The sequence below is a fragment of the Puntigrus tetrazona genome, chromosome 11 (assembly GCF_018831695.1).
Source record: "Puntigrus tetrazona isolate hp1 chromosome 11, ASM1883169v1, whole genome shotgun sequence".
NCBI lineage: Eukaryota > Metazoa > Chordata > Actinopteri > Cypriniformes > Cyprinidae > Puntigrus > Puntigrus tetrazona.
The window spans coordinates 19,113,186-19,128,095 of record NC_056709.1 but is presented as its reverse complement, the minus strand read 5'-3'; the positions used below and the strand labels follow the sequence as shown (position 1 = coordinate 19,128,095).

Sequence of the window (14,910 nt, the reverse complement as noted above, 5' to 3'; positions counted from 1 at the left end):
ACATGAAGCGTCAAAACGAAAGCTACTTATTTTAATGATCTACAGAGAACAAACACACTTTTGATAGGTTGCCAAATGTTAAAGGATAAGATCATTAATTATTCATTAATTATTCAGTCTCATGTCGTTCAAGAGCTTTGTTCATCTTCGGAACACAAATGTGTGAGCTTCCACAGAAAGCAATGCAACTGAAATGTCCCCAGGCCCAGAAACATTACAGTATATATATATATATACATATCGATAAAACAGTCCATGTGACATCAGTGGCTCAACAACATGAGGGTGAGTAATTGATGACAGAACTTTTATTTCGGGGTGAGCTAACCCTTTAAGAAATATATTTAGTTTTTGGACACTTTCTGGTTGTACTAATTTGTGAAACACTAATTTAGCTTGGACAACTGTGAACTTTAAACGAGACTTCATACACTCATGAAAAATTACCTTGAGACCATCTGGTGTCTCAGAAAATTTGGCTACTTCTTAAAAAACTTTTAAAATTATTATTATTTTATTGCAAAGGCTTTAATATTTTGTAACTCTGTGAAATTCAGCCATTTATAGGCACACATATCAAAATGACAAGAACAAAAATTCTTGTCTTAATGCTCCGTTATTTTGTTATATATGTCAAGACATTCATATATTTGAAACAGTGTCAAAGTGCTTTTCGGGATCACTGCATATAGTTAAAACAGTTCAGTTCTAGTTTTATTCCGACTGGCAAAAGGCCATAAACTCTTGTAAACTGGAGCATGTTTCATAAATGGGTTGAGGCCAGTTCTGCTTTAAATAGGATCTGAATAGGGCACAAAGATCTTCTCGAGCCAGTTCTGGAAAGAGGTTCACTTACATGGTAGGAGGCTCTCTCCTCTCTGTCCAAAGGTTTAGTGACAGACATTTTCCCTGTCACAGGATCAATAATGTAGACGTCATTGGGAGGTTGGTCTGCTCCGGCTCCTGTTATACTATACCGAATCTCAATCTCTTTATCCTGGTCTGATCGAATCTGCAATAAAAAGACACAATGAGTAAAACACCTTAATGGGTAACGCTTTAATAAATCATTAACAAACATCCATATAATGCTTAACATATCATTAGGTAATATATATATTTACATGCCTGGAAACATGAGATGTTAATGTTTACTAATAAGTATATTGAACATTACCTAATGATTAACAGGTAATTATTTCACGTAAATTAAAATGCTTAGAAATGTTGTAATATTTTTTAATTCATTTGATCATGCACTGCTATTGAGGTGTGATACTGTAAGGTTAGGTACAGGTTTAGAGATATGGGTAAGTTTTTGTTGGTTAGTGTACAGTAGTGTACAATCATAACAACTTTTTGATAAATTAACAAGCTGATTTGATTTCTCTAGTTGATTTCTGTTTAATGACATACAGTAGTATACTAATATAAGTGCTGAGGTAATAAAGACTTGTTTGGCACCCAGATTGCACTGTGTGTTTTATGTATTTAGCAAGCAATCAGCTAATTTAAATTAACCAGACTTTACACAAACATTATTGCAGCAGCTAAAATGATGATGCTAAATGAAACATTTATACATATTTACGGATGATGAATAGCATTAACTTGAGAATGCATACTACAAAAACATGACAAAAAATGAATAAATGATTTTTAAATTATGGCAATTTCATGCGCTTTTTGCCATTGAGTTGACAGCTCATAAAAGTACTAATGATTAGAAAATGTCTACAAATGATCAATAGTTTCTACTTTAGATTAGGTACTGTAAAAACATGAATAAATATTTCATAAATGATTTGTTAAAAGGACCAAAGTTAATGAATAATATATTAACATGATATTGTTTGCTATATCTTCCCACAGCGTTTAATAGAGTGTATATATAACATTTGTGAGCATTCAAAAGTACATTAACAAATAAGCATGCAATCACTGCGTTTGTTACAATCATTTGAAAAAAGGGCACGATCATATGAATTTATATGAAATAATTATCTGTTAATCATTAGATTAACTTTAAGAAACATTAAACAAATTATCTCAGGTTTTTAGCTATGTGAATATATGAAGAGTTTATTTGCAAAAACAGATAACAAAAAAAGTATCTGTTTTTGCATCTGTATCCATACAATCACTGTCTATATGATTTCTGAAATCATTCCGTCACAAACCCACTGGCGCTTAGTTTTCATTTCTAAAAGTTTGCATAAACACAGACACTGCTTGCATTTTCTATGCTTTTTCTCAATACAGCGACATTGCACTGCACAAACGATCCAATCTTTAGGCTTCGGTAGAATCAGGAAATTAAAGAAAAAATATCTACAATGGATAATGGGGCACTGACATGTCAAATGCTTGCTTATTAATCAAAGTCAAGCCAGTGTTGCTACTCAAACAGCAAAAAGTATTCAGCATCAGGGTTTGATACTTGATAGTGTGATGCCAAGTGAACTGGGCACATCGATCACAATGATAATGCTTTAGTAGACACTTTCTCTCAGCTCCCTGTCATACAAACTTGTCTCAAAATGCCTGAAAATAAAGAAGACAAAAAACAACGGCTTGTTTATTAAAGTTACTGTGCGTATTTTTCTGTGTTGAATTTTTTTCGTTCTACACCTTTATGGGCAGAGAGAGTGGACACAAGAATGCTACTAAAAAAAAAACACTACTAGACTGATTTCTCTAAAAAAACCCTGGTGCTTATAAAACCACATGCAGGGAAATGCGGGTATAGGGCCATAATAAATGAAAGAAATCTAAAAACAAGCATTATTTTTTGCAATTTCAATTATGCTGCTTTGTCAAAGAAATTACACACTTCAGAAAAAAGCACACCAAATATATACTTTCATTGAACGACTGACTGACTTAATGAGTAGAAAACTGACATTTCTGGCCTACTTTTAATTGGAGTTAGATCATTGCCATGTATGAAATCCTCATCTTCATTTTTTTCCCCAAACTCTGTTTGATGTAAAGAACAGATGCATACACAATTCTCTTTCGTTCTTCCCCCATCTATCTCTTTCCTGTCTCCCGTTTTTCTATCTGGCATCATTAACCATGGCATGGCTCAATGCGATAGACGTTTCCCTCTTCTGTTTTCCCTCTCTCTTGCATTGAAGCAAGAAACATGTTGCAGAACCGTGGGACATTAAACATCTGGATATCAATCTGCTTGATGCTTTTGGTTTGACAGAGGACGTTTCTCACAATGGTTCTTCTCATCAAAAGTGCGATAATAACAGATTTCGTTGAAGCATGTTTAGCCTGTTTATGTAACGAAAAGCTTGTCCTATAAAAGAGTTTATGGCCTCTTTAATGCCTCAACTTCTCATTCTAAGCGGATCAGACACACTTACATAAAACATGCTACTGAATTAGAGATTGGGTGGTAACACGTTAGAATAGATTGTTAACTTGTTAACTATTAACTACCAATTTTCCCCTCAATAAATTCTTAGTTTGCTGCGTATTAATAGTTAGTTAGGTAGATTAGGTATGCCAATAGTGTAACTGTAAAATAAAGTGTTATCTTTCTCGTCCAATCGGTAACAATTTATTTTACGGTTACACCTATTAGTTGCATATTAGCATGCAAATTATTCTACATGACCTTATTCTACATTCCTAATCCTACCCAATATCTACAATGAACAACTTCCTTACTAACTATTAATAAGCAGCAAATTAATAATTTATCGAGGGAAAATCGTATTTAATAATTAACAACTGTTACCTATTCTATTCTATTCTATTCTATTCTATTCTATTCTAGTGCACTTACTAAAACTGCACTATATATGTGCATCAGCTGACGGCCCAATAAGAAATGGATACTGATACATAAATACAAAAATGCATTTCTGTATTTATCTCTCTCTTTCCTTTTGTTTACACCTCCGGCTTCACTATTTAATACCCACCCTTACAAATTTTAGTGCACTGGCTTCTCAATAAACATGAATGCGACTGAAAAAAACGAGCGGAGAGTGGAGATATCTTTCAGGAGATGTGTTTATGCACCCACGTAACTATCTCCGTTTTCAAGTGAAGCAACACTTCATGAACTATCACCAGATTTGAAATTATGACCATGTTTCTGTATGTCACTGGGCTTTGCGAAGCGCAAGACATTTGATGTGAGGGGATTTTGTGCTGAAGCAATCAAATGTAAACCCTGACGCGTTTGAGTCACGGGATATAAACCCCACACCCCGCCTACCCATTTCGTGAGCCGTGGGTCTGGAAACCATGCGTGAAAGTGAAATGACTGGTGAGCGTGCTACAGTCCTTTTTTGCATAACGTATTCCGCAGACTGAGCGTGATGGCTTTCTCTTCATTTCACTCAGACACTGAACTCCCACACATGACCTTTCGGTGCAATATCTGAACCTCGCTCTCCCACTCTCTATGCTTTGGTAAAGTTCTCTTTCTATTTAAACGGCTGCTAAAAACATCTAAGAGATAGGCCGCTCAGGACATTGAAACTCTGTATATTGATTTGGTAATAAAACATATTCCTGGTAGCTTTCTGTACAGCTCAAGCCTGAATTCAATATCAAGGTTTTTCGAATAGACAAAAAGCAAGGAATCAAAGTTCAGGATTTTTTTTTTCATCTTACTACTTTCCTGCATGAACTGGCAATCAAATCTGAAATCCCAGAAATAGTTCTTTGTATTCGGCTAAGAACATGGCGGCTACATATCAATTTAGAGCCCGAAATGGATTGGAAATTTCTTGCGGTAGGAAAAATAACATACCGCAGCATCCTCCTTGCAAACATTTGAAAAATGAATGGCGTTCTGGGAGGCTGACAGGTAAGAGATTGGTATGTGGGCTACATAGCATGGATCAAAGAGAGTTTTTCTGCTCAATAATTCAGCAGACGTGGTGCACCATGAACACACACCTAGAATATCCACCTTTCCTGATTCAGATGAATCGACATTCGCTGCTCGAGCCAACCCGATGACACATCCCCTTAAATATCCCAGAGGGAAGGAGGCAAGGTCCCTTGTACATTTAAAAGTCTCTTTAAAATTCCTCCCGTGGGCAGCCCGGAAGGATTTGTCACGTTCGAAACCCCGGCCCCCCAAACTCCCTGTTTAATGAATGTTCTTTATAATACTAAATTGAATAAATGATGATCGTGCCCTCGTTAAGTCCCCTGGGCTTGATTGAGTCATCTGAATTCAGTCCTAATGACAAAAAGCAATTTCTGAAATCTTCCTCCCACTCGTTAGTTGTAGAATTACAGCGAGTGCGGGCTGAATGGGGGAAGATGGCTAGCACGTGAGGAACGTGCTCTTTCTGCAGATAGCATGTTGGAGATAAATGCAGCGTTTCTAGGGCAGGTTCAGAGCGACTTCTGCCGTTTTCTGGCGAACTTTGCCGTCCTGGGAGAGGTTGTATCACAGCCTCTTTCAAAAGAGCAAATGGAGTCAGGCGAGGGATTAGCACAAGTGCCACGGAGCAATTCTTTACAAGCAGTGACACTATTAACTACATCTCTCTCTCTATCTCTTTTTTTGCAGTAGTATGAGAGTGGTCTTAAAATAGTGCAGTTTTTCCAGTAACACAATACTCTTTGCAACAAACTATTATATTGTCACACAGGAACAACCAGATTTCTTGTTGCATTAAAAAAAATGTCTGTTATATAAATTCAACAGAAGCATAAAAATCACAGAGCATAAAAAATGCCACCGTGGAAAATTTCACATAGAGCAATGAAAAGTTATTGAAATTAAAATCAGACTCATTGAAAACTCAAGGAAACTTTTTAACTGGTTACAGTATTCTCAAAAATATTTCATACAGTCTAGACTAGAGCAGAAATTGGTCTTTGTACGTGCAACCGCTATAAAAAGTGATTTGTAAAAACCCTCATCCAGTAGAAAAGTCATGGCCAAAAGTTGTAGGAACCCTATAATTAATTCAAAGTCTCACTGTGGTCCAAAAATATGCCTCTGCTTAGATTATAATGTTGAATAGTCAAATATTTAAATGAAGATGTAGTTGCTTCTGTTAGTAGCCTTTAGTGTAACAACTTTTTCAAAAGACTAGCATGCTTTAGTCTAACAATTTTAAATTAGCTTATTGCAAAAAACTGATTTGCACAATATTAACTACGGCAGACTCAAACAGAGATGGTGCATTTAAGGTGTATTTGAATCAGTTTGTGCTCCCTGAGAATCGAACTGTTACTACAGGGTTGCTAGTGGCACATCAGCTGAGCTACAGAAACCACTTTAGATGCAGTGAATGTTCAAAATACAGCGTAATGCTCTTTTACATCAGAGACTGGATCCTTCATTAGCTTTTCTCTGCATTGCCGTTTTTCATTTTGGGATTCGGCATAATGAAACAGACAACGTTAGAATAACAAATGTACTATTAATTTCAAGTTATTTGAAGTTACTCACATGTGCGACCGGCAAAGTATGAAAACTCAAATTGAGAGAGAGAAAATAAAACGCAACAAATCAAATCAGATTTCAAAAAAAACTCTTGGAGCTCATTGAAATGCGTGACTGAAGCCCAAAAAGTAAGTTTCTTTTCTATAGGCCTCTCTGGACTCAACTAAAGTGTCTTGATGGCCCTCTCTTATTTCCTGCCCATCAGTAATGGCTTTTTTTTTTCTTGATTTTATAGTATTGCACTCTCGTTTTACGACTTCTTATTGGCACTGTCTGCTCTTGCTATGAGAACCCGAGGCATTCAAGCAGGCTATGAGAGTCAAGAGCTGTGTGAGGTGGTTGATGAGCTGGTCAACGGGTGCAGTCTGATGAGTGTACTGTTCTCCAACCTACAGGCCACCTCGAGCTTCCTACAGGCTGCTTCGATAACTAAAGCACTGTGGTCAGGTATTCTCACTGCAGTCAAGCTGGTCGAATTTGTCTTTTGTGTCCTTTAGTGCTGCTATTGTCTGCCACGCACCTGATATTTGGGTTTCATTTGTGGTGGCACTTGTGTTTGCAACTTGCAAAGTTCTTTACAAAGTGGTTAACTGGAAAGCGGTCTGCTATTCAACAGTGTATGGATGTGTTTGTGGGTGAGCATGTGTCTTTATGAAGGGTTTCTGATTACATATTGTGCTAGACCTATCACACTCAATAATTCAGCATACAAGCTCTTGTCCGACTACATGGAGACCAGGGCTGCTGTTTAGCTTCATTGTCTTCCGTCCAAAGACAGACGGATACAATTCACCAGGATGAATCATCTTCCTGCCAGCATGCTAAAGCATGAGCAATGCACCAAAAAAGAAAACGTGAGAAGCCAAAGTAGAGGATTTATTGAGAAAAGAAATAGCTGCTGATTTTTTTTAGTGTAATGGTTGAAACTTATTGCTTTGGCAGACCATTCAAGACGTTTTAGGAAATAGTCGTGCGCATTTAGAAGATTAGTCACATCCTTTAAGGCCAAGGTTCAGAGCAATAAACAATAAAACTACATCACAGGAATGTGACCAAAACCTGGCAGATTGAAACAAATTATCCTATAGTAGATCGCTTTCAAAAGTGTCTATCAAACGTTTCCTCCCGCCGTAAATTTGACAGCAGTCTACTTCTGTCAGTTTTATAACACTCTGAATCATAACATAGTTTCTTATGTTTAACATCAAGGTGATAACCCAACAAACTGCCTCACTGTTCTCAAGGCGTTCTGTCTGTTTTGATCCTGGATGGTGTATCTCCTCAAAGCCCTGTCAGGATTGATGGAGATTCTCTCTCAATGATGGACAAATTCAAGAGCAGTGACGAGCTGAGAGAAGACCAGAGAAAAAGAAGACAGTTGTTTCACATGATCAGGTAACATTAGGAACTAAAGGAGGTCTGGAATCATTATAACAGTATATTAATATTTATATTTTTAACTTTTATATTTATTGGTAAGCCAAAAGGAATAATATTTCTGTATTGTCTTCTTTTTTCTCCTCCTAAAGGGCACACACAGTATTATTACCTTCAGGACCTTAAGGACTTATTTTAGGTACTAAAATGTACCTAAAAAAACCCTTAAGGCAATATGTACGTGCAAATGAGCACTAATGAACAAATGTACATTAGTACTAATGTAATAATAAACTTGTATATATATATATATATATATATATATATATATATATATACAAATACAAATAACTTTATATATTAGTAAACCACTAACATTATAGTAGTATATATTGGTGTCCTAAATACTACTTACAATTAAACTGTACACTTATATGTACCCTAAGGTAAAATTATGTATGTGTATTTGCATATTTGTACCTTAAATACTAATTAGTACCAAAATGCCCCTCTAGGTACAAACATGTATCCATTAAGAACTAAAACGTACCTTTTAGCCATATTTTAAAGCAAAAATATGTGTAGGTATTAGCACATTAGAAATTATAGTACTAAAACGTCCAGTTTGGTATTAATATGTACACTACAGCTAATTAGTGCTCAGTTACAATACTCATCTGTGCATTTATTTGGTTATATTTATTGGTATTTAATGATGACTTTAGGTAATAATATTGCTACTTAAGGTACAACTAAGAATATGTACAACATGCGTATTTTCATACTAAATACTAGTAGTAATAATGTGCACCCTTTAAGCATTAATATGATTATTAGCACTACTTACATGTATCCTAATACTAATATGCACCCTACAAGTGCAGTATAATTGAATTAGCCAAATAAATCAATAAACAAACATGCAATGCATAGAGGTTCGTGAATAGCAGTCAATGCAATTATATGACAATCTTCAGAGTTCTGTGCAAACGGTTTCAGCCTACTTACGAGTTACATTAACACAAAATGGAATATGTATGAAAAAAGAAGTCATGAATGACGTCTTTAAGATTGAGTTCCGGATGCTCAGGTTTAATATTTCTCAAGTGAAAGCTGGAGTCAGTCAAATACTCTTACTCTTAAATCCCATTAGAAACAGACGAAACTGTCTGTTCCACACAGGCTACTTTAATATGGATCCTAGCATGAATTGGAAAGGAATATGGAGCAGTGGCTGGATTTTGAAATATGGATTTTGTTCTTCCCTACTTTTTCTTTTTCTTCCCCTGCTTCTTCCTTTCTCTGACTGGGTATGGGTAGCATGAAGAGGAGTTCCATCTATATAAATGAAGCGGCAATGGAACATGAGGGGGTGATTCAGCTAGACTGATATTCGAAATCTAAACCAGCTCTATTCCAACATACTGAAACACGTCTTATTTGACTCTTGAAAGCTCTGCTTCATTTTACTGTAATTCCTCAGGTCCTGTAGTGAGATTAATGGCCAACAGTGCTGTACGTACCCATAATCGCTAGTTTTGTAATCGCAACCTCTTCGAGATAATACACAGAATACATGTCATTCGAAGGAAAGTGTCCACAATCCATGTGCTGCAGGTATGGAAAAAAAATCCCTGACACGATTAAGTGTAAAATGAATGTACGTAGAGCATTTGTAAGGACAGAAATGGAAAAGCTATACTGATTACACTCACTAGGGAAGCTGCTCAGACTGAATACAGGAAGTAATCATAGAGCCGACCGATATCAGGAGTTTATCACGAGGAGAATAAAGAGAAAGACTGAAAGATGAGCCACATCGCCAGGGCTGCAGTCATGCGGATCTTTTGTCAACGTGATCGATTTCTCTGTCTCCCCTGAAAGTTGTTTTTATTTTGAGACATAGAGAGAGAAAGAAAGGGAGAGGGGAGCGACAGTGCAGAAGAGAAAATAACCATCTGAGTGAAAAGACGAGAGGAATGGAGAAGGATGAAGAGAGACAGCCATCTGCACAGATACAGCCCAAATCAAATTGCATGAATTCACCACTGCATTCTCAGAGGAAGACGAACAGGAGATGAAGAGTGGAGTGCGCCAATAACTGCATGATGTAGACAAATAAAAAAATAATAATGTCAGAAGACCGGGGAAAAAAAAAGAGAGGAAACCTGTTGCTTTTGTGAGGTTTTATGTTCTCTGATTTCAAATAGCAAAAAAAACCCAAAAACACGTTAGTGATGTTTTGTCAAATTATCTCATGCAAATGCATAAAGCAGCCCCAAAAGTATTTTAACACTTAAGGCGAAGTTATAAATGTGTGAATTTTGTCTTTGTGCAAATTAACAAAATGTCAAACTGAGTGGCAATCCATACAAAAATAGGTTTGTTAGGTTAAAATTCTTTTGGAACCCCCACTTTTTAATTGAGTGCACACACATAAATAAATAAATAAATAAATAAATAAATATATATACACACACACACTAGCATTTAAAAGTTTGGAAACTGTAAGATTCTTATGTTTATCAAGGCTGAATTTATTTGATCGAAAATAGAAAAAACTTTGTGATATATATTTTACCATTTGAAATAATGGGTTTCTATTTTAAAATTATTTAAAATATAATTTATTTCTGTGATGCAAAGCTGAATTCCCATCAGTCATTACTCCAGTCTAAAGTGTCACATGATATATATATACACACACATACAAATATATACACTGTAAATAAGATTTTTGAATGTTTTTTTTATTTTTGCCTATAATATTTTGTGAATATAATACTAAATTTACAATAAATAAAAATAAAAATAAAATCCTTATTTGATAAGAGAGGATTGATCTGCTAGAAATGCAAAACGAACTTTGAACCAATCAGTTCAAACTAACTTAAAAAAAAAGCATAATTTGCCAATTGGTTTGAAATTTTCTATCTAGGCAATGGAATGAATCAATTTTTAAATGTGACTTAAGTACAGCGTGTGCCTTAAAGGCTAATTAATGTTAAGAAAGCAATAAGACAGTCATCCAGTGCTGCGTCAGAGCATTTGAATAGAACTTTACAAACTGAAACGGCATGAATCGCATTCACACACGCTCCAGCAAGTCCTTTTCCCAACCGTGAGGAGGGGAACAGAATGGTGTAGAAATGAGATAATTAGGAAGAAAATTAATATTAATGGGTGCTAAGAATTGAATCACAAATGCAATTACTGCATTAGCTTTGCAATTAAAATAGCTGGCCGCTGAATAGCTGAATACTCATGGAATTATGGGAGTTTTTCCACATATCAACAATGACATTAATTTCCCAAAGTCAGCACAATGGGCCAACAGTACAAATAGAGCCTTTATGTATTCCCTAGCAGAGTCCAACTGTATTCTCCAGGCATGAGACTTTCTTTTTCTATCCCTCTATAAAAGCGCAAGGACCCCAGAGACAGTGGCACAGGCTAATGACTGCTTTCAGTCCAATCACGCTGTGTCTATTGAAAAGCACAATGGACAAATCCCTGGGTACAAGCTAAGAGGTGGGGCAGCGGCGTAAAAAGGGGGGCCGAGTAATTAGAGAGACAACCTCTACACGACTGCAGGAGAAGCGTTGTGCTGCTTCTGCACTTTTTCTACCGTGCTAGCCGCAGCCATCTTTTCACTCTGCCTCTTTCTCTCCACTCCATGCTCTTATAAACACATACGCACGCATAGCATGAAGAATGGATGCTGGGAGAAATGTCAAGCGAGCTGGCGAGGCAGGGAGGGATAGGGAATAAAGAAGGAGCTAGAGATGCAGATGAGAGAGGGACTTAATAAGGGGATGGAGCGAATCATGGCTATCATAATGATGTCACTGCTTAATGGGGTGTTAGTTTAGCATTATAAGCCTCCAAATGGCTTCTAGTATCTCTTGGGTGAAATTTATAGCTTTTCGAGGTACAAAATAAAAAGTGTTTTCACAACAAACCTTACGATAAGGACTAGATTGGGAACGACTTATTAGCTACTACGAAGTGTGTTCATTACTATTCAGAAGTTTGAAATGTCAGCACGATTATTTTATTTTTCCATCAAGGATGTGTTAAATTGATCCAAAGTGACAGTGAAAACATTCATAACTTTCCATTCACAAACCTTTCTGAGCAGCGCAACGTTTTTTTCTCAAAATGTATAATAACAAGAAGGAATGATTACCACAGGAATTTGTGTATATTTGATTAAAATACAAAACAATTATTTTAAAATATACATAACCTTTTAACATTAGTGTATTTACTTAAGTAGACGCAATAAGCAATGTACATGTAAGCAAAAATATATATATTTTGCTTTCTGAATTCTTTATAAAATCCGATTAAATAATGAGTCAGCAACTATTATTTTCAGTTCATCCATCATACTGGAAAAGGTCGAGTCGAGTGCAATTTATTACAGGTTACAGCGCTCCCTGTAGTGTGATCTGTGTTATACTAATAATTTTGGAAAATAAATTTGGGTCATTCATGTACTGAATGCATACACATAGACAATTAGCATACTACACAGACTACATTCAAAAAATATGCTTCAAATGTCCACACATGAAAAGAACAGACCATGTTAGAAACCTCTAACATGAAACATATTGCATACAAATGTGAGAAATGAGTGGGCGGTAGAACATGAGGAAGGTCAGTGACAAGCGTTCGGAGAGCAACTTTCTCACAGGCTAAATTACCACACAATACCTTCTTAGCGTAATAGAAACGATCAGTCCACAACATTCTCATTACAATATTTTTCTCTAAGTTAAAATTACGCACACCCACACACAAATGCTCACAAACGCAAGCGGACCACTGCATCAAGCCATTTAGAGCAGGTTCTTGAAGCTGAAATCATGTGGGCCCACATTCAAGGAAGTTCGGTGCTCAGTGAGTGAACTTTCTAACACTTGAGCTAAGTTTCACATTACAAGCAACCTACTATACATCTTGCTTATTTAACGGCAGAGTTATTCAAGGCCAGCGTGAGAAATAACGATCATTCAGACTCTCCACTCAAGTGAATATGTTACCCTCTGACCCATGCTTTTACTGGCTCTGATTAAGTTAGGCGGTAATAGAAGAGCCCCACCAGGACACTTACACTAGCTGTAATGCTATAGGCTATGTATGACTGCCAGTTTTAGTCAAGGAGCATTCCATGAGATCTAATTATGCTTCTACCACACTGGATTTTTCGCTTGAGGTAGAGACGTGTAATCACATAGCAAGCAGCTTAGATTAGAGCTTGATGTCTCCTTTGTGTGGGTGATCGCCCTCAGATATCTCGACTCCAGTCAAAACAGAATAACTAAACTTCTGTCTTTCATTGGTATGCCCAAGGAGTTTGCAGCAAACCTGTTTAGATTGCATATATGACAAAATTGCATAAACATTTCGGCCAAGTCTTTGTTCTCGCAGCCTGTCCTTAAAGGAACACTATCCTTCAAAATGAAAATTCTGTTATCTGCTACTCATTCTCACGTCGTTCCAAAACCTGACGTTCTGGACACACACACTCACACACACAAAACACAGAGTGATTCATGCGATTCATCAAAATTTGAATCGTTAGTCACTGACAATCTTCACCTCACGTGAGCTGTTAAGAACGGCAAACAAATCACTGAACAAGTAATATGAACCTAGAAACTGGATCATTTAACTTTTCAAATGAATCGTTCCAAAGGAACTGATTCATTAGAATTTTTCATTCACAAATTTAGTCACTGTTACTTCTTTCAGAAAGTGGATGACTTCTTTGATGATTTGTGGTCTTTTCGCATTCCTAAAAATGTCCTTTTCATAGTAAAGGCATGGTAAAAATCTTCAAATATTCTGCTTAAATTAATAGTAAATAGTAAAAGTATACATGGTAAATGAAAAGTTTCATAACGTTGAATAAATTAAATAAGTGAATCCTATAATCTATTAGTTAATGCTCTTTGAAACATGACCTGTTATTTAGTTTACAATATGCGGAAAAACGAGCGGGTTAGTGTGATGTTGCAAACATGTCCAAGCTTTATACTGCAAACCATCTATTTCTTTTCTCTGAGCTCAGGTCCAGGTATCATCGAGCACCATTGTCAGGCGGAAGCAGCCATTAGAAGCATTAGCACACAGCCCTTTGCAGTTAGTTTTGTAAATCATCCATGCGACGACAAAGCCCCAGCTCTGCTCACCAAATAATAGGACACTGAGAATGTGAATACTAGAGCTGGCCAGGTGCACTGAGCTTCCCTATCTCCCCTCGGAGCTAATGGACCAATATGGGAGAATGGAAATTGATTCGAGCTAGTCAGTAAATTAAGAATTCACCGCTTTCATTTTGTGTGCGTGTGTTGGGGGGATGTGTTGTTTATTGGAATTCGAATTTTGCAGGTAATTGGGGATGTAGAAAATGTAAACAAGAATAAATGCTTCTTTGCTTTTATTCATGTCAATGAAACTCACTATTGTCCTTCAGTGCTGTGTGTCTCTAGACAATAGGCAGGGAAAGTGACAACTGTGTGATAAAGGGAATTAGACAGTAGAGCATACTAGAGGAACTAGAGAGAATAATAGGAATTCTGTTAATCATATATATATATATATATATATATATATATATATATATATATATATATATATATATATATATATATATATATATATATAAAAATAATAATAAAAATACTAATAAAGTAATAATAATAATATTTTATATATATATATATATTTGTTTCATATTTTTATAATTTCTAAAAAGATATTACATTATTTATTGCACACATACATTAACATACCTTGCATTAATAATATCATTAACTACTAGTAATATACTATATATATATATATATATATATATATATATATATATATATATATATATATATGTGTGTATATATATGTACTGGAAACTGTAAGATTTGTAATATTTTTGTAATATACATATACACACATACATTAATATATGTAATTTAGACCAAATACATTTTCAAGATGGATACAGCAGCAGATGCACACTATCAACTTTAATGCTGCCGTTTACTGGCAATTTACTGCGTGACACACAAGCCAAGCCCTCACTTTAG

General features: G+C 35.8%; 1 protein-coding gene across 1 annotated transcript in view; it reads right to left on the bottom strand.

Annotated features, from left to right (window-relative positions):
• The window catches only part of cdh4 (cadherin 4, type 1, R-cadherin (retinal)), a 181,585-nt gene that overhangs the window by 37,580 nt on the left and 129,095 nt on the right, over positions 1-14,910 (bottom strand). Inside the window, 1 exon segment of the mRNA XM_043251330.1 lies at positions 857-1,012. Within this exon segment, the coding sequence (XP_043107265.1) occupies positions 857-1,012 (156 nt within the window).